The following is a 24,279-nucleotide window of genomic DNA, read 5'->3' on the forward strand; positions in this document are numbered from 1 at the left end:
ATATTTATTTGTCTACAAGTTTTACTCTTTTTTCCTACCAAAAAAAAATCTTAATCCTAAATTACGGAATCCTTAGCTCCTTAATCCCCATGGCTTGAACACTTAAATTTTTACATCCCTGGCTGATTCAGAGTCCTTTCCTACAGACAAAAATTATAAAGTGCGACTCAGTGTAACCCATGCTTTTGAAAGAGCTACAATTTTATATTTTGATTTATTTAATGTGTTCATAATTTAGTGAAAATCATTTTTCTTTTCATATATTCCTGTTTCATGAGAGTAAGGACAGACTAGAGCACAGCACACACGTAGCCAGTTTCTTCTTAACGGAAAAAATCAGACTGCTCACCAGAGACCCCTGGACCTCATCAAGCACGCCTGCACCTGCCTGGTTTCCAGCAGGAGGGTGATCTCTCGGGTGGTTGGTCAGACCCTGCTGGGCAGGGGGCCGCGTCAAGCTGGGACTTGCCACTGCTAAGAATCTGCAGGCAGGCTGGACTGTGCTCCTGGACATGCCTGCTCTGGGAGGCGACGCAGCTTCTCTATTACAAGCCAGAGAGGGGTCAAACAAAATAAACTTGCAACGAGTTAGAGCAGAGACCAGGGAGAGGAAAACCCGTAGATGGGACTGCGGAACATAATCATCACAAAACAGAGGCCCCGTTCTCCCGTGGCTTCGACCTGAAGCTGAACTCAAGTGCTCTTTGTAAGACTCCTCACTGCTCTCGGTCCTACCTACTCTATGTAGGTAAACTGCCTACTGATGTCCTTCTGGAGGGGAGGGTCCCAGGTGACAAGGTTTGGGGCCTGAAATTAGCTTCTGCAAAGTTTTCACACTCTTTGTTTAATTAGTAAGTCAGGCATCTTCATGCAAGTCATGTCTTATTTCCTTGATACATTTTGTGTATACAACAACTAATAAAAAATGAAAGATACCTTTCCTAAAGCAAAGGAAATTACAGATGTCAATTTCAACCTTTCACATGGACTCAGCCAAAGACAACAGGCAGCATGAAGGGTTAATGAAAGCTCTGATTACCACAAGGCTGACCATCTAGATACTGCGATGGCTACTCTATTAATAAGAGTAAATTAAAAAAACTTAAAATGATTTGCTAATTTGACTTGATTTCAGACAACAGAATTATGTAACTAGAAATGTTGTTTATAACCCCAATCAAACCTTGGTCAGGATTTTGCCTAAACTTATCTTAGTATAAATTAATTCCCATTTCTACTAATGGCTGTCTCCAATGATTCCTTCTACATTTCCCTACACAGCCTTCTCTACTCATTTTACTGACAACTATTACAAGTGACTATGGAAATCTTTGATGTTGATGTTTTCATTTCCTTTGGAAGCTCTTAAATGCACAAGGCTTCTGAGCACCATCCTTACAGGAATCTCTTTGCTTTGTTCTTCAAGATTCCTCCTTGAAGATTCACTATTCCTCCCCCTAAAGTGTCACCACCATTATTTATGGTCCATGTGTGCTCTTGGCTATGCTCAGATCCTTAGGGTTTAACTCTTTTGCACACAACCAGTGGTATACAAGATAGGTCCGCCTTTGCCACTTTCAGGGATCCAGCTCTTCATGCGTGGACAGATTTGTTTACGTCCTTGATGGTTCTGTCCCAACTTCAGCTTCCAGTCCACCTTGTGCATGACAGCCAAAACCATTCTCCTCAGATGTTGTTTTGATCATGTTACTAACTTCCTCAGGACTCTGAAACGGTTTCCACTTGTGTGTTGCATAACACCTGATTAGTGCTTTTAAGATCCTTCAATAGTCAGCACCCTTATCTAATTGTCCTCCTCTCTCACCATGACTCAGCTGTACTCTACACCACCCACCACAAAGCAAAACACTGAGCATTTTACATTCTACACACCAGCAGGAGGGTGTACAATCCAGAAGGGTTTTGAGTACGTTCTTGTACACATATTGTAAGATTTCTCAAAAGAGGATGAAGCTACAGAGTAAAGATCTAACAGAGATGTTAGATGTGGTGTCCCTACCTATTATTTTTATTCTTTTCTACAAACCAACAGCATTAGCTTTCTGGAACTTCAGACTAGCATCACTAATGCTATTGCCAAATTTACCAACTCTCTGGATCATTTGTTTCTGGGTAGTAGAAGGCGTCTGCATATGAAAGACCCTTGTTTATTTTCAGGTTCTGTTGGCCATGGGAGTCACGAGGGCATATCAACATAGAGCATCAAAAGGTTAATAAGACAATGAGGCCAAAAGTAATATCCACTGCAGGGAACCACAGGGACAGTAATGCCCATAGAGACTGAACACTGGTGATCTCTACTGTCTTGAAACATTTTTCAGTCTCTTCAGGCTGTGAGTCATCAGACACGCTATTCTTGCCCCACCTGGTAAAATCTCTGTTGCCTCTATGATAAATCATGCCTTCGCTTCTCTTCAAAATATTGCTCAAGGCTCAATTCCTTCTGAAATCATTCCAGACCAATTCCACCTGACACCAGACATGCCAATTATACCAGGAAGCCCTTTACTCATGCTGTCTCTCTCATTTTTCTCCCCCTTCTCATCACTGGGCATTCCCTTTGGGCCAGCATCTTACACAAAGGAAATTTACAGACTCATATGCCTATACGTTTACACAGACACCATTTATGGGGGCATTCTTGAGGCTTTTTTTTTCTTTCCTTTGTTGGCTTACGCCTTCTGTTTCCTTTGAATTTTCCATTATCAGGCACTGAATAGAAGAGGCTCTGAAACTGTTACAAATATAGCAAACTGTAATTTAAAGAAAACTTTTCAAGAGGAAAGTTTAGTAACTGAACTTTAACATCATAAAGTTAATGCATCACTGAAGATTCTGAAGGGGTGGGGATAGGGGAACAAAACTCTTATACAGGGTCTTCTTTCCCTTGTTTTCATTTATAGAATGAAATATTAGGGACTGTATGCTCATTCTATAACTAGGTTTTAATCATTCCAACAATGGGTTGAAAGTTATTCTGATTTAGTGAGGAGTTAAGAATACCATAATTTTGAAAAATGCTCTGTCAAGTTTGTAAGATAACATGAAGGGAAAAAAAGACCTTGTAATATTCCTAGTGTCCAAGAAAAAAGCCTTGGCAGGTGCTTTATGGACCAGTCAATCTATTCTTAATTCCCGTAAGACTGACTTTTCAGACACTTCCATAAACTACTTCAAGACCTGCACGGGAAGAGGCAGGCACTAATAAACAGCTGACTGAATGAACTGCTCTGTGCTATTAGGCAACTACTCCCTACAGGTGTAAGGTCTCTCCAATCAACCCTAAGCTTGTGGAGAAGTCAGGCGCATGCTCCCGGTCTCTTACTGCAGGTCTAGGGAGGTACTAAGTGTGTAAGCACTAAACAATACCCTGCGATGACCCAGAATGATTGGTATGTGGGTTGTGCTCCTAGAATGTTCACGGGTACTTCAAAAATGTTTTGATTTTGGTAATGTGCCCCTCACCATAATCTTGTTCTTAACAGTTTACACAGTAGGACATTTGCCCCTTTAGTGCACTGTCTTCTGATCGAGGGCAAATCCAGAGTTGGAAAAGTGAGATGTCAGTGATATGTTTCACCGTGTTTCCTAGCTGAATAATTTCTAGAAGAAATACTGTTGGTATGGTTTTGTGAAGTGCCAAAACTGGCAAAGGAAGGTAATTCACACAGTAGCGGAGGCCCAGACTTGGGCTTTCTGTGACAGTGTGGTCCAGCCTCTCACTTCCTCACCCCAACTAATGTGAGACCCAGAAAGATTACCGAATATGTTTGCAGTAGAAGACCCACAGTCCAGGAATGATGAACCTTGTCGCTAATCTTACTGAGGAGCATTAGAACATCACACGCACAAACATCTTAGATGGGCCTCTGTTCATTGCTCATCAGTTCTACCCACCAATTCCTGCTAATTTCATCTCCTGCTTCTCAGTCCAGGGCATGGGTCTTTATCATCTGTCCACAGACCAAGCCTCCACAGTCTTGGCCCCACTTAAATCCATCTCAGAGACAGATGGCTCCCTGCTCAACTTCCCTCAAAGACTCCCCAAGACCAACAAACAGTAGACAATTCAGCTCCCAAACCTTCATGACCTCATTTCCTGTCCTGTCTTAACCCACGCTTACCAGCCTTCCGTGTGCCTCAGAATAACCTGGGTAGAGTGTTAAATGCAGACTTCTGAGCCCCACCCAGAGAGATGTGAAATCAACGCTAGTGCGGGCCGGGAGAGGCTAAGTGCCCCTTCTGATCTGCTGCAGCGGGTGGACGGATCACACCTGGAGAGGCAATGCCACCTCCATCCAAAGGCTCGTAGGCACCTCCCCTGTGCACTTTCATCCCACTGTCTTCCTTCGGATACTCCTTCTGTCTGGAGCTTCCTTGCCACCACTTGCTTCCTGCTGAATCTTGATTCACTCTCTCCAGCACAGGCTCAGCCCCATGCCCTTGAGGCCCACATGTGTTCAGTTTTCTTTCTTCTGATATAGTTCCAGTTTTTCTGCGAATTCACCATATTAAACTGACACTATCCATCTGTTTGTCTCATCCATGAGATTTGTGGCTATTGAACTAATACTGGTTAAACGAAACTGGTAAAATGAAGGGTACGACTAAATCACACCAATCACAGAAGGATCTTCCTTTATGAGCCTAAGTCAGGTACGTAGGGTCAAAGGAAAAATATCCCAACCCCGATTCTCAAAGTCTAGTGGACATCAGAGGCTTGGGCTCTGATGCTATGCTGCCTGGAGTCCACCCGACACAGGGCACCTACTTGTTTTGTGACCTTTCTACATCACTAATGGGGCTGCTGGGAGGATTAGGAGAGGTGACAGATGCCAAGGTCACAGCACGGGTTCAAGCACCAGGAGAGTACTCAACCAGGTCAGCTCTGTATATAGCTAAAAGGCATCACCCAAATTGCTTTCAAAAGGGAAAGGGTGCGAGGTGACTGGGTGGCTCAGCTGGTTGAGCTTCTGACTTTGGCTCAGGTCACGATCTCACAGTTCATGGGTTCTAGCCCCGTGTCAGGCTCTGTGCTGGCAGCACGGAGCCTGGAGCCTGCTTTGAATTCTATGTCTCCCTCCCTCTCTGCCCCTCCCGTGCTTGCTCTCTCAGAAATAAAAAAAAATGTTAAAAAATTTTTTAAAAAGAGGGGAGGGTGCTTGCGCCATGTAGTATACATGGGGGAATGTTTAGCAGCATTGACACTGCCTTCTTAGCTGGAAACACTGCCAAAAAATCAACCTACTGCAAAATAGCGAAATTTAATGTTTCCATGTCCAAACCATGCTGGGATCCTGCTACCACCAAACATCATTATCTTACAGAGTCTATACAAAAATAAGTTAACATGTGATTTAAAATTATTTAACTACTGAAAAACTTTTAAACAATTTAAGTTTATTTTTGAGAGAGAGAGAGAGTGAGCAAGGGAGGGGGAGAGGGAGAGAGAGAACGCCAAGCAGACTCCGCACTGGCAGCACAGAGCCTGATATGGGGCTCAAACCCACAAACCATGAGGTCATGACCTGAGCCGAAACCGAGAATTGGGATGCTTAACCGACTGAGCCATCCAGACACCCTGAAAAAATTGAATAGTTTTTTTTTTTAATGTTTATTTTTGAGAGCGAGCAAGCGAGCTAGCATGGGAGGGACAGAGAGAGGGAGACAGAGGAGCTGAAGTGGATTCTGTGGCGACAGCAGGAAGCCAGACATGGGGCTCGAACTCATGAACTGTGAGACCATGACCTGAGCTGAAGGTAGACGCTCAACTGACTGAGCCACCCAGGTGCCCCATTAGTAGTTGTTTTTTAAGGAAAGTACCAGTCATCTTCTCCTGAGTACTATGAAACTCTTACCTATGTATAATCTGTTGATAGCACTGCTATTGTCAGGGGTAAAATTACATATATGAAAAGACATTTTGTTAGGTGTTCTTAATTCCGTCCTGTATGGACCTTGAGCCTGATCACAGAGGAACAAAGAGAGGTTAGGCAAAGAGGCGTGGGTGTGAGGGCATTCTAGGCAGAGAGCTGCTTGTGCAAATAGCACAGGGGGGTGCTGGGGACAAGCTCACCCAGACGGGTCAGGTGCTCACGGTGGGCGCCTCCACCTCACAGCCCCCAACCCACCACACGGAAGTGCAATGAACTCCCCCCCCCCCGCCCCCGCCCTTAACCCATGCACGGTATTTGCTCTTAACACAAGTTTTGGTTCTTCTTCATCTTTGTATTCCTAGGGCTTAGTATTGCATTTGGACAGGGCTGGCACTAAATAAATGTTTGCCAAAGGATGTTTCTTCAGCACAATAATTTTTGAGAGTGATATTCTGTTCCAGGATGTTGCCAAGCAAGAAACAGGCCAACAACAGATCCTGCTCACTGGGTAGGTCCTTTGAGCACAAATCTTAGAAAGCATCATTTTACAAATTCAAGAATAGACATTCTGATACCTGAATTCCACTGTCCGAAGGCAATAGATTCCTCCTAGTCCCTACTGTGAGAATTGCTTTATTTGTACTTCTTAAAAAGAGCCGCCTCTAGTATCACGTACATGGAATTCCTCTTTTGCCATGAGCCTCATAAATGTCTTTGTTCCTCAGGTTTGGGTCTGAGCTCTGCCTATATGGGACAAATCTGAATTACAGGCCCATGTTCCTCTTGGTCTTTGGGGCCAGCATCTCCAAATTTGAGAAGTCAAAATCCAAACTCATTTTGTGTCCTCTCTGGTCCCTGCCTGAATAGACGGTACCAGCATCCATCCAGGTGGCCAATCCTGAAACTCAGGGGTCACTCTGCCTCTGCCGGGCTTGCCACATTTATTCAACCGATCATCAAGTCCTACAGAGTCTGCCTGGGACGCTGTCACCACACATTTGCTTCCTTCCATCCCCATTGTCACTGCTTAGCTCAGCCCGTGGGCTCTTACCGAGATTACTAGTTAGCAGACTACTACTTAACCGGTCTCCAGCTGTACTGCCCCTCCCTCTTCCCAGTCCCTAGATCACCTGCACCCAGAGTCACCTTTCTAAATGTGATCATGTAATTCTGCCTAAAAGTGTCAGGAGCTCTCGTGGGACTTTGGGATAATGTCCAAACTCCCCCCTTGTAAGTCAGTGAGCCCCGCATCTCATCTCTACCTACGCAGTCATTTTTCCAGCCATATCAAACGTTTTATAATACTCCAAATACAGGTGGGCCATTATCCATTGCACCCTTCTCTTTTCCTGGAAAATACCTACCCATCCTTTGGCTTTCAAGCTGGGTGCCGCCTGCACAATCACAGCTCCAGCCGAGGCTACGATTAAGCTCCTCCTATGCGCCACCTAAGCTCATAGCAGGTGCCAACCACCTGAGAAGTAACTGCACTTTTATTTTACTTTATTTTTTGAGAGACAGAAAACACACGTGCATGCGTGAGCAAATGAGGGAGAGATCTCACAAGTGTGAGATCATGACGTGAGCAGAAATCAAGAGTGGATGCTTACCGGGCTGACCCACTCAGGTGCCTAGGTAACTGCAATTTTCTCTGTCCTAACCAGACTCCGTTATGGGAAGAGCTGGATCCTAATCATAATTTTACATTTACATAGTATGTCATTGATTAATGTTAAAAGAGTGATTAAAATTGGTATTATACAGAGATAAAAACCAAACCTTATAAAATGGGCTGGTAACTGAAGAGTCTTTTCTGCAAATTCAGACCAGAGTGTTAACTAACGTTGTTAGCTAATGACCATCCCAGGACATTTCCATCTTTGCAAGGTAATCTATCAGTCACAGCTCAACTCGTTCTCAAATCGCTGGGGGGAACAGGAGGGGTGGAAATGAGTGACAAGGGTCGGCAGTGGTGGGTATGGCCCCGTCACCGGACGCTCCTCCATTCCTGCTTCTGAACCTGCAACTCCAGCTTCAGTGGGACTTCTCCTTAACACCTTCTGACTTAGTAGGGTCCCCATGTGAATAGCAAACCTTTCCCCTAATGGAGGGAAGTGAATGTAAGAAATCTAGAAATACCAATTCAAAAAACTCTCATACCAACGTAAAAAATTAGAGATCTCTGGACCAAGCCCACCGGGACTGAAATTTGATGGACTTGATATAGTAAAACTCAGCAAAATTTTAACCTCATTCAAAAGAAAACTAAAAAAAATCTAACAGGCATTTGTTAACCTCTGGCACAATTATTTTTAAACTGCTGGAAAACGAATTAATGTATTTTACTTGGCTTGAAAAAGTTTCTTTTGGCACACAGGGAACTCCTAAGAAGATTGGACTTCAGAGGGTTGCACTCTTTTGGAGGTACTCTTGATTCCTTACGTATTAATTAAATTTCTGATAAAGAAGCTTACTTTGAATTGAAGCATATTATACAAATAAATGTGAAACACCGACTAAAACAGAAGGGCAAAATTATTAAAAGCTTATTTGGTTTTATTCTCAAGAGGCCGTTGTACTAAAGCTGAATGAGTTACATAAATACCTTTGGCATTTGTTGGATCCTGTTCCTAAACACAATGTTCATATTTCATCTATAATAAGAAAAGCATCTCAAAGATTTGCAAGGCACTAGTCTTGCAAGTGGCCAGTTTGGTGTCTTGAGTAAAGTGAGATTGGCGGAGTCAGCTTAATCCCTGATGGAAAGTTGTGAGCGGGGACCTCGGGCAGGTGCTGCTCCGAGGGGCTCCCCAGCTCGGCGAGCAGGCACACAGGACTCTGCCGCTCGCCTGCAAACAGAGGGTCTGTCTCTACAGTTCATATGGAGCACACGGGATGGAACATGAGTGCTACCACACTTGGCGGCCTTCATGACATATGTTAGAAAGTAACTGCTGCTTCAACTCTTCGGGTTTACAGCGTCAGGAAAATGTCACTCTTTGAGGATAAAGGAGCTCGAACCTGCTGCGGTTTGTACCGTCCAGGCTAACTCTGATTTCAACAGTTAAAACAAGGGCCACCCGTGTCCCCCAAACCTAGCATATCATCCCCTGGGAATGCTGTCTTTTTCCTCCAGTCTTCACAGCCAGTGTTCAGCAAGTAGATCTCTGCAGGACTGAACATTATCCCATTTCCCATGCACACCACACACAGAATCTCTTCCTTACGTTCCCTGTTTAACCGAAGTGGAAAGCCATGCTTCTAGGATCTAGGGTTTTAAAAAGGGTGTTTTTACTGGCCCAGAAATCTGGATAACCGTGTGACCCTCCCATTATCACACCATAAGGCTTTCCTGAAATTTGTATTACTTGAACCGATTTGTTAAATCATTAGAATGCCCGCCCACCTCAAGGCCTCAGCTTCTGAATGGGCTTGGACTTGAGAGGGCTAGAGGAAGAGTTTTTTCAAGAAAGATCTTCAGAAACAAGATACCCTAAGAAATTTTTACGAGGTTCCCATAACACGGTATGTTCCCATGTTACGGGTAATGACTCGCTCAATGGCGAGATGCCGTGACAGCAGAGCTGAAGGGGAGAAGCCGGGCATGTTCCCGTCATGCCTCTGGAGTACCATCCTCTCTAAGCTTTGTCCCTTGTCCGGGGGCAGGACAGAGAGAGGCTTATCCGGTTGCAGCCGCTGTCTCTGTACACCCACACAGAAAACCCTCAGCGACGGCCTGGCCCACAGAGCAGTCCTGGGCCCCTCACTACAGAGAAGTACCTCTTTAAACAGCCTGGACAAGGGGCGCCTCGGTGGCTCAGTCAGTTGAGTGTCTGACTTTGGCTCAGGTCATGATCTCACCCCCGTGGGTTCGAGCCCCGTGTCTGGCTCTGTGCTAACAGCACAGAGCCTGGGGCCTGTTTTGGATTCTGTGTCTCCCTTTGTCTCTGCTCCTACCCTGCTTGTTCTGTCTCTCAACAATAAATAAATGTTCAAAAAAATTTTTTTAACAGCCTGGACAAGAATGGGAGGAGATCAGAGCAGGCTCTTAACTCTCGCCCCTGGGAAATGGAAGTTCTTTGGTAAAAAGGAGAAACGTGTGTTTACAATTTTCATGTGCAATACAATAACTATAATACACAAAGGATAATGGTGACCTACATTAACATACCTACACAACATCAAGATAAAAATCTTTATTATCCTACCCTGTCTTCAGTACCCCAGCAGAGCTTGGTTTAAATACAGATGACCTCTCCTTGCTCAGTTTCTCTCGAGTCCTAAAACGAATGTGTGCCTGCTGACGCTGTACTGACTTCACACAGAGCTGCGGCTGGGAGCGGGGTGAACCCCGGGGCTCACATCTCCACACACGCTGGGTGGGTTTAACTCCTTTCCCTACGCTTATCCCTCGTCCCGCTTCCTTCCCTTCCTTCCCTTCCTGTTTCCTTCTTCACCTCTGTCCCAGTCTAACTTGTCGCCTATCGACGGTCACTTCTGGGGGCTGTACAATTGACACATCTTCCAAAATGTAAACTATATATGGTTATTTACAGTTTATAAGGCCCTGTGATACCCACTCATTCAACTGTTAAAACCACCCTCCTGTGAAGAAAGAGGCAACTATCAATCCCAATTCACAGTTACTTTGCACTCCAGCCTGAGTGTATTAACAAGCCTCTGGAATCTGCTTATAGAAGGGCTGGCGAGAACAGGTGGAAGAGGGTGACAGGTAGCAGGAGGCGTACCTAAAGAAAACACTTAATGCTCTCCTCAGCAGTGAACGCCCATACTTTAGGTGATTTCCTCCAAAGCCACTTTACCTATTTCACAGCCTCTTCATTAAAATGGTTTACAAGGCATTACAAAAAAATTCGACCTTCCTGGAAAAAAAGCACTTATATTAAAAACTGAACATTAACCAGAGCCCCAGTAGAAGAAATAAAAGATTCATGGAAATGATAGTCTACAATTGTTTTTAAAGAGATGATAGAACTATTAACTTTGTAGAAAAGAAATAAAGAGAGAATATAAAGTAGAATTTTGATTTGCAAAAGAGAACAAGAAACCTTTTCTCCAACTGAATTTCAGAATTTCAAATTCCTGGGTCTTCACAATCACTTGGCAGAGACTGGGCTTCCCCCCCCCCCTTAAATTGGGAGGTTTAATTTCGATCCATAATGTGCACTGACTCATGGCTGACTCTGGGTTTTAATTACTAATAAGTGAAGTGTGAATCAAGTCAAGTAATCTTGTAAGGTACTGTTCCATTGAACACTATTATTTGAGCTTAAGAAAAATGACCAGGAAAGAGAAAGAGGTAAGACAAGAAAAACTTTCAAAAGGAAATAAATCCAGCTGAACATTGGGCAAACAGATTTTTAAAACCCACTAAGCACTTAGGTTCTGATTTATCACATACTTAGGTCATGTCAAACAGATAGGGATGAGCTAATATTTTTATAGTGAGCGTAGGCTGACTTCCTGGGGTTTCCGTATCTGTCTAAGGGACGCACTCACATGCATCACCGGACCAGCTCATACCTATGAAGAATGGAGATAAGAGTCTGGCTTAACCTCAAGTTCTTACTTCCCAGCCTTGCCTTTGTTATGACTTTTTAATGATGTTGACATAGTTAAGGAAAAAAGTACCTGTAACATGCACTTTTGCGTTTTCTGTACTTCCTTGACTATGGTCAGATTGTAGCATGATGAATTATGACAGCCGTGTTTCCCTCCTTTAAAGCTGGTTTATAAATGTCCAAGAAAACAGAATTAGAAGCACTGGCAGCGTTTATAGCCTACGTAGTGAGAATGTAATTCACTCATTCATCAAATATTTACCAGAGCCCTTACCAAAGTGCCCTGATCTAAACTAGCTCTTGGGTGTGCCAAACCGAGCAAAGCTGCCTTCAGGGTCTGGCTTTCTGTTCTAGCTGGAGAAAGAAATGTGAAACAAATATACTGAACTAGATGACAACTTAGACAAACAGGCAATTAGATGGAAGGGGGCAGCAGTGGGATGGGAGGGCGTGGGGTTGGGGAAGCCCTCTGTGAAGAGGAGACTTGATGCCTAGACCTGAAGACGGAGCAGCCTTGAGTGGCTGGCTGGGGCCAAGGCACCAGGAAGAGGGAAGGGATGAGCAAAGACGTCCCTTAGAATGGAAGGAAATCTGTCGTGGCTGAATCATCCAAGCCATGGAGGAAATAGAGTGGTAAGAAATCATAAAATACCCTTATAAATGAAGAAGTATTGGGCGCCTGGGTGGCTCAGTCGGTTAAGCATCCGACTTTGGCTCAGGTCATGATCTCGCAGGTTCATGGGTTCCAGCCTCGTGTCAGGCTCTGTGCTGACAGCTTGGAGGGAGCCTGGAGTTGCTTTGGATTCTGAGTCTCCCTCTCTCTCTGCCCCTACCCCACTCATGTTCTCTGTCTCTCTCTCTCAAAAATGAACATTTTTTTAAAGGTATGGGAAACATATTTTTGAAAAAAAAAAGTCATTTTTCATATTCAAGTCCAAACTTGGCAACATGGAATCCAATCTCTAGTTGTGACAACAGGTGCAGCAGGCACACCTGTGCACCAGCTCCTTGGGCTCCAGGCCTCCACATTTGACCTGGTGCTTCCGTTCCCTGGACACCTGCATCGGTGACAGGCCCGGAAGGGGGCCGCACAGGGCTCCCTCCCCACATTACTGGTCCTGCTATGACCCACGTGAAGTTCAGGAGAGGCTGGGAGCAGCAGTCACCGACACGTCACGGTAGTTCTGGAAGCCTGCCAGGTCGAGCGAGCACTGTCCCAGCTTCAGGCAATCCAGCCAGAGAGTCAGGGGATAGGGGAACTATCCCATTCCATTCTACATTACCACTTTATTTCCCTTCTCCGAAGCTGTGTGCTTCGGTTAAGGCAGTACGAACAAATGCCTATGCCTCTCAATTGCTCTAAATTTTTTTTTTAGTGTTTACTTATTTTTGAAAGAGAGAGTGGAAATGGGGGAGGGGCTAAGGGAGAGGGACAGAGGATCCAAAGTGGGCTCTGCGGGGACAGCAATGAGCCCGATATGGGGCTTGAACTCACAAATCATGAGATCATGACCTGAACTGAGGTTCAAAGCTCAACTGACTGAGCCACCCACAAGCCCCAGGTTCTCAACTGCAAAGGCCAGCTCCCTCCCATCCTGGTCACTGGACAGCTTCCGTCCTCTAGCTTGACAACCGTGTCCTCTGCGCTCAGAGTCTACAAAGCTCTTCTTCTGTCTACATCCTTTTCTAAATGACCTATTCTTTTCCACAAGTGTGGTTCTCTGAGGACTGCTTACATGCTATCTCAGCCAAAGGCCTCACCCTAAAACTCCTCCTTAAAATATTTTTCTCAAGCAACAATACTTTGAACATGTCTTAAGGAATTACTGAAGACAAGTGTTAAGTGGGGTAAAAGTGCCCAAATGAGAATGGGCATTGAAACAACAGGAATGGAGGGGTGATCTTGGGCAGAGCCTTGGTCTCAGCCTCTGAATGTGAGGGGCTTGAAATACAGCTGCTCCCCTACTTCTTGAACTTTTCTTTACAAACAAGGTTGAGGCCGTTTCTTAATTCTAGGAGGTGATTTTTACCCACAGGACCAAGACAAAAAGGAAGAGTCAGGAAATAAACAGTACCCCTCAGAGTTTTCACTCTTTCTTTTAAAAAATGTTTACTTATTTTTGAGAGAGAGAGTATGGGCAGAGGAGGGGCGGGGGCGGGGGGGGGGGGCTGCAGAGGATCCAAAACAGGTGCTGCACGCTGACAGCAGTGAGCCCAACGTGGGGCTCAAACTCACAAACCGTGAAATCATGACCGCAGTCCAAGTTGGATGCTCAGCCAAATGAGCCCCACAGGTGCCCCAGAGTTTTCATTCTTTAAGTGCTAACCTGCTAGTAAATAGTCAGTATCTACTGATTCTATATCTGTTGCAGTAAGTCTTTAAAAAATTTTTTTAATGTTTATTTTTGAGAGAGAGAGAGAGGGGGAGGGAGGTTGGGGAGGAGCAGAGAGAGATGGAAACACGGAATCCGAATCTGAGTTGTTAGAACAGAGCCTGATGCGGGGCTCGAACCCATGAACCACGAGATCATGACCCGAACCAAAGCTGGACACTTAACCGACTAAGCCATCCAGGTGCCCCTCTGTTGCATTATTTCTACTATCTACTGTTAACCTGATTCCCCACGTTCCCTTATCTGTAAAAATTACACAGGGGCCCACAACAAGTCTTCTGAAATACGCTTCCTGTGCATTTCCTACGGAGACACACTACCATTCCCTTTTCAAGGAAGCAAAGGTCCACTGGGCCTTCTTGAGTCTCTGGGCTGAACATGGCCGGCTCCACGTCGCCTGATCTCTCTGAGGAGGACAAAATGATTTTCTCTCAAAGCTAACTTGAAACTTTGCTTCAGGATAATATAGGGTGATGTACACAAATGGATCCATCTCCCTAATATTTAAGTAACAAAAGTCCCCCACAGCCTATGACGTAACACAACAGAATAATGACTGGCACCATCTGGGCGGCAAACTGAGATGGTCGGTAACTATTCAAGTTCTCACCTCTCTTTGCTGCTGACGGTGAACAAGGGGTTTTGAGAGCGGCAGCTACAGGAGCCTTAATTCTAGTTGTTTTTCTGCTATTACTGAGGCAGGATGGTGTCACCTTATGTTCTTAAACTCTTGATATTTTGTAAAACCAAAACACTAATAGTAACTACTGGAGGGTCCGGGAAGGACTGAGCTGATACTGAGCCATTATAATGAGCCATGGTTTATGACAATAGAGCAAGAAGCTCTTCCCCCTGCCAGCAATCTCCAAAACCTTAATGGAAGCCTTTTTTCTATTATTCATCCACCCATCTATCCATCCATCCATTTAATGAGAGCATGCTTCCATGCTGGGGCGGGGGAGACACAGAAGGAGAGACCAAGAATCCCAAGCAGGCTCCACGCTCACCAACGTGGAGCTGAATCCCATGATCCTGGGGCAAAATCAAGAGTCTGATGCTCAACCAACTAAACCAGCCAGGCGCCCCTCTCTTTATTAAAAAAAAAAAAAAAAAAAAAAAAAGGTTGTTAAAAGAATGTAGGACTTTAAACTCGGAGCTACTGAAGGGGAATATGATTCGTCAGCTACTTTCTACAAAAACAAGTGGCAAAACTCTCTATCTGAAGTATTATTAAAGTAAAGAATTTGGAAAGAGGAGTAACACAATGAAAGTAAGGAAGATATAAAAGGTTAATTGAGAATTTTATTTTGTCTATTGCATCATCCAAAAGTATACATACACTTTTTACTGTGGTTAGAGCACCTAACAGGAGATCTACCCTCTTAAGAAATTTTATGTGCACAATACAGTATTGTTAGCTGCGTGCACAATCGTCTTGCTTAACTGAAACTTTATACCTGTTCCACAGCAGTTTCCCATTTCCTCCTCCCTCCAGCCCTTGGCAACCACAATTTTACTGTTTCTAAGAGTCAGACCATTTTAGATAACCTCATTTAAGTGGAATCATGCAATATCTGTCCTGTGACTGGCTTATTTTGCTTAGTATAATGAATTGAGCATTGAAAAGATAGCTAAGTAAAATTTTAGGAAGTAGTTAACTGGCCAAAAGTATATTGGATTAAAAACTACACAACACAGTAATCTCAAACTATATTACTACCACCAAAAGATTTTCAACAGAGAGGACGTGGCTGGGACTTGGGTAGGAGTTTTATGATACTAGTATAACCAGAGATCCTGCATTACAAGCATTTCCCTTTCATTATATAGATTCCTCTCACTGAAATAATCGTAAAAGTCAACAGTTAGAACAAGCTTAAGAAAATCATTTGCTAGAGCGTCCTGCACAGGTTTACTTTGCATCTGCCGAGATCAAACTGCTTCTACCAGATCACTAGGTTGTAAGGCGAAAACAAATAGAAAAAATCCAGGTGTGCATTTAAAATTAGAGGCCAGGTCATAGCCAAAAGTACAGCACTAGCTCAAAAGTTAGCTGAGGGCCAGGAAGCCAGTAAGATTAAATGTGCCAAGTATCTGATCTACAAGCAAATCAAAAAGCAAGTAATTCAACACTTGGGCTATTAGAGAAAACTATGATTTAAAATAAAATAAGCTCAAAAGAGGAGGGAGGAGAGGCTCTTCCTGAGAGTTTATGCTAACCAACAACAAGCAATATTAACCTTAAAATAGGAGAAGTTTGGGACAAAGATGGAAACTCTGAAGACTTTTGATACCTATCTCAATATAACACAAAAAAATGATCTCTTCATTTTTCACAGAGTGTTTCAGATACTCAGAAGTAAACAGTGTCCGTAAAGTTTTTATTTTTTAAAGAAACTTCAAAAGTCTGAATGTATAAGGTTGAACCCTGTGAAATTGCCATTTTTTGGACATCAAGAAGTTCAAGCATCAGAAATTTCATATGGTTCAATTTCATATGGTTCAAAGAAAAGGGGGGCTCACTAAGTCAATGCTAAGAATAAAAAACTGAAGACACGTTAATATTCTGCGGCTTCCAAAGGACTTTTACTTCTACGCGGCATAGAAGTAAAAGTCACACACGACTGTGGCCGTTCAGTGGCCATGTAAATAAACCAAAAATTATATTTTCCATTTATAACTATCCTTTTTTTCTTTTTTGTCCATGATATGACAATTCTCTTCCCAATAGATTTCTCCATCCCTCTCTTTGGACCCCAAACATGGCTCTTCCTGGTAAATCTTCAAGCACATAGCCCTTCTATGCCCACATACACCCCACTTCTCAATCTACAGCTCACCGCCATCTCCTACGCACTCCACCCCTTCTCTGTTGCTCTACTTTCTTCCAGCTTTGGCACACTAACAGTCCCATCTGTCCTGGCAGACTCCCCCCACCCTCTCTTTTAATACACCAGTGATCTAATCATTCCAGCATCGAAAGTGGCAATTTGTATCAGCCTTAGTCCCTATGCCATTCCCATATAGACCAGATCTGTTGTTTTAAAGAATGCATAGGAGATTTGGTTGGTAACTTTCCATTTTGTGCCATATCTTGATCTTGGTGGCTTTCTAAAAAAAAAACAAAAAAACAAAAAAACAAAAAACAAAAAAACCCAAAAACCGTTCTCGGTGATAGTATTAAAACAAAACAAAACAAAGCACACCTCTGAAAGTAACTTTCCAGATTCCTGAAAATGTGCTGAGTGTGAGTGACCCACGTTAAATATTAAGGAAGTAATTTGTAACAGCAAGGGGATCTCAACGTGCCTTCCACATTTGGCGATGACGGCAAGTTTTTTTTAACAGTACAGGTACACTTGTGACGCTTATTCCACTGGAATTTATCATATTCTAACTTCGATTCTGGCAGTTAGAGAGGCAAATACGGCGATGCTGCCAGCAGAACGACAAACGTAATATTCGATACCCCACTGTTTAGAACGACCACCCACAACCGCCCACGCTGCATTTACATACCTTGAATTTGCTATTTCCACTTTGGTTCTCGCCATGGCAGCTGCCCTTTGCGCGCCTTCAATTGCTCGGTCCACCTTCTCCCTAGTTTTTGTATTTCGTATTGGTATAAGCTGCTTCCTTATTCCACGGACCAGAATATTATTTTTGTATTTCCCCTCTTCTTTGGAGCCGTCGGGAAACACGGTGCAGCCATATCCATGCCTCTTGTTATTTGCCCACTCGCCTTCATACTTCATGCCGTTGGAGCGCTCGCTGATGCCGAAACCATTTCGCTTGTCGTTCTTCCACTCGCCCATGTAGGTTTCCGTGGTGGTGGCGTCGACGTGGTCTTCCACCGGGCAAAAATCACAATCTACGTCGCCGAAGCTAATGGTGGAGTTGGCGTCGCTGGAACTAATTCGGCTCATGGCCGCGTCGCTGCGGACCGAGCTGCGCTTGCTGGAGATGGAAGACTTGGATTCGGACTTGCGGAGTTTCATGCTTCCGAGAAGGGAGCCCCTCCGGAAGAGGCCGCCCTTCTTCTTGCCCGCGAGCTCCGCGTCGGCGTGGAAGTTGAGCACGAAGCCGCCGCGGGTGCCGGCGGGGCTGTCGGCGGCGGCCGCGGCGTCGTGGAGCACGCTGCCGTTGCTCTGCTCGCTGCGCAGCGAGGCCATGGAGGTGCGCAGCGGCGAGCGGATCACCGTGGCCATGCCGTAGGGCACGCTCTGGCGCACGCCGTAGCCATGCCGCATGCCGCCGGCCCACTGGCCCTGGTAAGTACCTTGGAGAGAGAGGGCAAGAAAGCACAGCGTGAGTCGGGGGCGGGAGGGGTGCGATCTCGCCTGCCAGCACCTGGCCGGGCCCCAGGAAAGCCTGGTGCTCAGGGCCGGCAGGCTCATGGTCAAACCCCACGTGTGTCCAAGTCAACTCTAAGCCATGCTTTACGATTCATGCACTTGTGAGTTCCCGCCCTGTAATTTTGTTTATGGCTTCAGTGTAATTGTTTAGCATTTCCCAAAGGTTTGGTAATTTTACTTTGCATTTAAAAATTTATACGAGTGTTTCAGATGAAACCACCACTTTCTAACACAAAAAGAGTGATCAAAGGTAACACATCAAAATCCCTCATAGGAAGGCAGTGTCACAGAAGATGAAATGAGTTCTATTCGTGAATTTTAATTTTACTCATTTAGCTGGAAAGCTCTCAAAACTCTAGGTCTGTCACTGTAACAGTCCAATGAGCTCCAAGACTTAATTAAAATTGTTAGTGATCGGGACATGGTCACCAAACACATTTTACACTTTCTTTCTTTCATGTTCACCATCTTTTTTTAGGGCAGGGAAAACTGTTTAGTATTTAGGACTATCAGTTAGATTTGGGAGAAATTTTTGGAGCTAAGAGTGATTTGATGAATATGATACATATCCTGAATATTGTGAGACATTATGAAAAAAACGGGCAATTTATTTTAACATTCTGTACTTCGAGGTGAAATAGTCAAGATTTGCTCTGTACTCCTTGCCAGATTTCTGCTTTCTCCTTGTCATTCTCTTCATGGATTTCCCTAGTCACTGCCACTTCATAATGAGCCACATCATGGACTAGAAGCACTCGGAGGGCAGGAATTACCTCCTAAGCAAACACAAAATTCCCAGTCTCATGGCTTATGTGTCTTGTGGTTTCAAGGTATTGATGACTTTATAGTAAACAGCTATGGTGGCTCAAAAGAATATACTATGTACCCCTAGAAAAACTGAACTAAGGCCAAAGTAAAACTTCCACTCTTTAACAGTATGGAATTCATCTGTGTTTGACAATGTCCCTCAAAACTTTGTTGACACCAGATCACTTTTTCAATGAATAATATGCCTTGTTAGGAACAGCATAATCTCTAAAGCATTTGTGTTCAGTAAGTTTTTCTATTAAACAAGTTAGCAAAATAACGTAGTGCTGCTTTAAAAATAATCACACCAATAACTGAATACTAAAATTAGGGAACTTATGGGTGGCTCATTCAGTTAGTTGTAGGACTCTTGACTTTTGGCTCAGGTCATGATCTCACGGTTTGTGAGTTTGAGCCCCACATTGGGCTCTGTCCTGGCGGTATGGTGCCTGCTTGGGATTTTCTCTGTGCCCCTTACCTGCTGTCTCTCTCAAAATAAATATAAATGAACTTAAAAAGAATTAGGGAACTTGGGAAAATAAAGTTAAGGAATTTAGGATTTTCTTTTCAAAATCAAGGCCATTTCTTTTAATTAAAGGCACATTTTAAATTACGGTATCCCCCAGAAGTTACCTGGAAATTTTAAGATGTAAGTACTTCTGTAGGATTCATAGTAACTCACATCATCATAGAAAATAAATTATTACAGTGATGCAATCATTTGATGTAACCAAATGTCTTGACCTCTTTCTGTTTCTGATCATATAGATCTACCTTGCAGTCACTTTTCATTTTATATTATATTTATATATATATTTATATTGCCACACACAGATTTCCACTGTGTGGCATACATTTACTTTTTAAATAGTGAGCAATAATGCTAGTGATTTTAGATCATTGTGTTAATACCTGCTGATTATTTCATTGCATTTAAAAGTTAAAACTGTAATGGATCCAAAGGCAAAAAGTTTTGACTCATTTCAAGACTACCTTCTCTTTTTGTTTATTTGATAGGTCTGTTTATAGGACATAAATGTAACAGCAGGGCAACAACGAAATTATAGGAGGTCTGTTACCATCAATGTCCTATTCTAGGCAAATGTACAAGTTTTAACCTGGCGTTTACGAACTTCTAAGAAGGTAGGTGGGCCACGGCTTTCTCAAAATGATTGAACCCAAAAGGATAAGATAGTCATATAGAACATTTCAGGTTAATAAAATTCCTGCTGAATATTAGCCATTTCCAAATACCACCCCCTTAACACAGAAGGGAATTAAATTAGGAAATTCGAACTTTGACTTTTCCTTTGTTTATATAGATAAAATACAAGTTCTAAGATAAAAGTTCTACAACTTGACTTACATGTTAAAACCTTTTTTAAAACATATTTTGTTAGATAAACAAGGAATGCTATAATCATCTCCTACCTTTCTACATCATGACGAGTTAATGTTGCAAGAATAGTTTCCAAAGGCGCTTTGTGAGATCAATTACGTTTTATACTTTGAAAATGCTACCATGCCATCTTAGTAATGTTTAACAGTGAGGGAGAATTAACAAGTAGCTTCCTTAAACTGGCATCTCCAAAAGTGAGACAAGTATTCAGAATTTCCAAATAAGTACTGCTTGAAAATCCAAGCAGTTTAAGGCAACAGCAGTAATTAGAAAGTTTAGGTCTCCCCTTAACTGTCAAACAGGGAAGGGGGTGTGGGTAACAGCATTGGCCACATTCCCATCCTATGCTGTTAAATCACAGTATAGGGAAGACTTCCTCCATAGAACTGCTAAAAACCAATTTACAGTCAAACTGTTAGTAGTTCATCTGAAATTTAAAATAGGCCTAGTCAGTGAACTTGAAAAAAAAAAAAAAGGGGCTTTTTTTTTTTAATGAAGCAGGTGGGTACCAACTTCTCCCCGCTGTCCAAATAGAGTTCTAATTAGTTCCTCTCCATTCCTCAAATAAAGATGCATATTTCACAAGTGTAAAATGTATTTTTATGGGTTTTTAAATTATGTTCTATGATTTTTCATCTGGGAGCCGGTGTGCTAGCTAGAGCCATTTTAACCACACAGTCTTATAGTGGAAGGCATCCAATTCAGGAGTACCAGTCACATGTAGACTCTGCTATGCCAAACCTCCACCTATGGGCTATGAATGGGTATATGGAAGCATGAATACAGTTAATAAAGCAATGTATCTTGCTAAATATTTTCCATAGTTTTATGACATGAAAACAATGAGGTGCAGCAGATGAGAACTTACGCAAAAAATTCTGGGCACCTAGATGTGGATTTCATTATTATGGTACTATTTTTAATTTTCAGGCAATTTCTATGCCAGCAACACTTCACACACACAGTACTGATAAAAATAAGTCAAGTGGTACTTCCCACATGAAACTAATAATTTCATCTTCTAGCATCATGTCCTCACAAAATACATGGAATCAGATTTTCCCTGAGTTTGACAGAGGGTGCCTAGGGATGGGCGTGTGGTGCTGCAGAGGCAAAAATAAACCAATTCTTAACTAAGAAAGGGAAATTGATATTTCCTAGTTTGGCCAAAAGTTTTGTATAAAGTAAGTTATTGCAATAGACTTCTATTTAGACCACCACTTTATGATTCGGGACTTTCTAATTAAATGGAGTGACATATGAAAGAAAGCAGAAAATGAACACGCACAGAATAGACCCTGAAAGTGATTTTTAAGGGTTTTCTCCTTCCTAATTGGTAGCATACTTGATTTTTTTTATATACAAAAGGAAAACCACAGTCCTATGGTGATGCCAAATTTTAAGGGTTTAAAAAGTTTTTGAAGTTAGTTTTAAAACAGAAGGCAGATTATCCATAAAGTCATCCCAGTCACTTATTTGAGCTTCTTAAACACATAAAGGACCTTTGTTATGCGTGCGCTCGTGCTCTCTCTCTCTCTCTCTATATATATATATATTTATTGCTAAGTGTAATGTATACTCTAAACCGAGATATTTCATTTAATGAGTAGTAACTTTAAAAGATGAATTTTTTTAACCTTTCCAAAGAGAACTATCCTTGTCCTTCTTAAAAGGTTATAAAATAAGCACATTCAAAAAATAAATTTTGCATTCTACTTTTGAGCATGGAATTCAGTTATATTACAGACTTAAGGCCTCCAATAAAATCCTGTTACAAGCTAGCGTATTTATAGGGCTGTCCACCAAGGTACTATATGCCCATTCAGAACATTTAAGGGCCCAAATTAACAACTGTGGAGCTCAAGACGCACGCAACCCTTATAAAAGTATTATGGACAGACTCCCCCCCCCCTTTTAATGCATGAGAACCATATCCTTTATTTATACTGTAGGACGAAAGGATGTCCGTTTTATCAAATCCTACCATTGTACTGTTTTGCATTTGAAATACAGCCCAAATGTTCTGAGTAAGTGAAGTGTACAAATTGTATAAGCTTTTCTATAAGTAGTGACCTAACTGAAGTTGCAGTGGGCTGGAGAAACTTTTAATTGGATCCTTTTCATACCCTTCAGCTCTGAGCTGCGTAATTACAAAAGTTGACACTGCCTCTTTATAACCCTTTTCAATTCACTGTCTGAAAATATTTTGCCAAACTATAATCCATTCATCCCTCTTCACTTCTTACACAAGGAAATTCATCAGGTTTTGACACCTGTTTCAGCAATGGATACTTTAGGTAATTAAAAAAAAGGAACTCTGCCTCTCCGCAATTTATTTTACAAATATTGTTAAGTATTAAGATGAGGTGATTTTGTGAATAGCCAGTAGTTGAGGTCATACACCTTAGTCCAATTTGGTGATTCCATGTTGCCACTCTCTGGAGTAAAGTGGCTGCTAACATAGCAACTGCAGTACTAGAGAAATCTAATAGATTTCTTAAAACGTAGGCTTCGTTGTTCCTTTCTAAGACATTTTCCTAGTAATTTGCCCGAAGTTCTCCAGGTCAACAATGACTAGCAACCATTCTTTTGATTGAAAACCACTACTTTAAGGAACCGAATGAAAACTAGGAAGAAAAACCCACACCCTCTGAGCCCCACCTGCATCAGGTGGCCTCCCCACTTCCATAGCTAGGATGTTTTCCAAATGCACTCCAAATAAGGCACAATTCCCCTACATCCTAGTTATGGGTTCTGGCTTCTATCTTTAGGCTACGAGAGGACCAGAAGCGAAATACGACTCCACGTGAAACCAATCCGGGGAGCGGTCGGCACCAACCGCCAGGCTCACAAGCCCAGGGCGTTCGCTCTAACTCCACGGGAGTGGCGTTTTCAAACCCGGCCGGGAGAGGGAGGGATCAGGAACGTAATGTGACGGGCTCAAGTGACAGCGTCCTCTCTCCAGCCCAACCCACCCGGGCGGCGCTCCCTCCTGGTGGCAGTGCAGCGCTGGCACCGGCCAGGTATATTCACGCCCTGCTCCCCCGGGTGTGGACACACCGCCCGTCCCAAGAACCGGGTCAGAGCAAGCCCCCGCGCACTAGCCGCGTCTGCACGCGGGCGCAGGAGGTGGGTGGGAGGCTTCCCCAGGTGTTTTGGCGGGTTTCCGGACACGTGCGCCTCTCGTCGTCCCCGCTTCCCGGGCAAACCCACCGCGCCAGCTCACGGAGCACCCGAACCGCCTGCGACGCTGCTCACCTCCGTCCCCGTAGGTCTCCACGCCGTACCCGTCCTGCAGCCCGTTACTCCAGGTACCCTCGTAGCGAGCGGGGGTGCACAGGCTCTGCCGGACCCCGTAGCGCCCCTTGAAACCATGTGACCACTCCCCCCGGTACATCCACTTGCCCTTCGTCTCCACCCCCAGCCCGTGCCGCTTGCCCTGCGCCCAGTAGCCCTGGTAGGTGTTGCCGCTGGGCCAGGTGTAGCCTCCGGCCACCTCGAAGCCGTGCGACCAGGAGCCCGAGTACTCGCCCTGGCCCTTGGGCCCCGTGCAGATGCCATGCCCGTGCGCCTTGCCCTCCTCCCAGCCGCCGCAGTAGGTGCCGCCATCGTCGAAGTCGAACCTTCCGCCCGTCATTCGGGGGGCAGCCCCGGCGCGCTCCCCGCGGGGGCACGGACGCGGGCAGAGCTGGGCACGGCAGGGTGTAGCTCGGGGATGGGGGCCCGGCGGGCGAGCTCACGACAGCGCCCCGGGCAGCTCGCGCCGCCGCTCGGCTCCAGTCCGACGCCGCCCCCGTCCTCCCCTCTTCTTTCGCCGCCGCCACCGCAGCCTTCGTCCTCCTCCTC

The 24,279-nt window shown here is 44.0% G+C and overlaps 1 protein-coding gene across 1 annotated transcript in view; it reads right to left on the reverse strand.

The window, feature by feature from the left end:
- JPH1 (junctophilin 1) overlaps positions 1 to 24,257 on the reverse strand; it is an 86,946-nt gene extending 62,689 nt beyond the window's left edge. Inside the window, 2 exon segments of the mRNA XM_029923504.1 lie at positions 17,392 to 18,151; positions 23,692 to 24,257. Of these exon segments, the coding sequence (XP_029779364.1) occupies positions 17,392 to 18,151; positions 23,692 to 24,070 (1,139 nt within the window). The 5' untranslated portion in view covers positions 24,071 to 24,257.
- Between the last annotated feature and the right edge of the window lie 22 nt (positions 24,258 to 24,279).

This window comes from Suricata suricatta, chromosome 15, assembly GCF_006229205.1.
Source record: "Suricata suricatta isolate VVHF042 chromosome 15, meerkat_22Aug2017_6uvM2_HiC, whole genome shotgun sequence".
NCBI lineage: Eukaryota > Metazoa > Chordata > Mammalia > Carnivora > Herpestidae > Suricata > Suricata suricatta.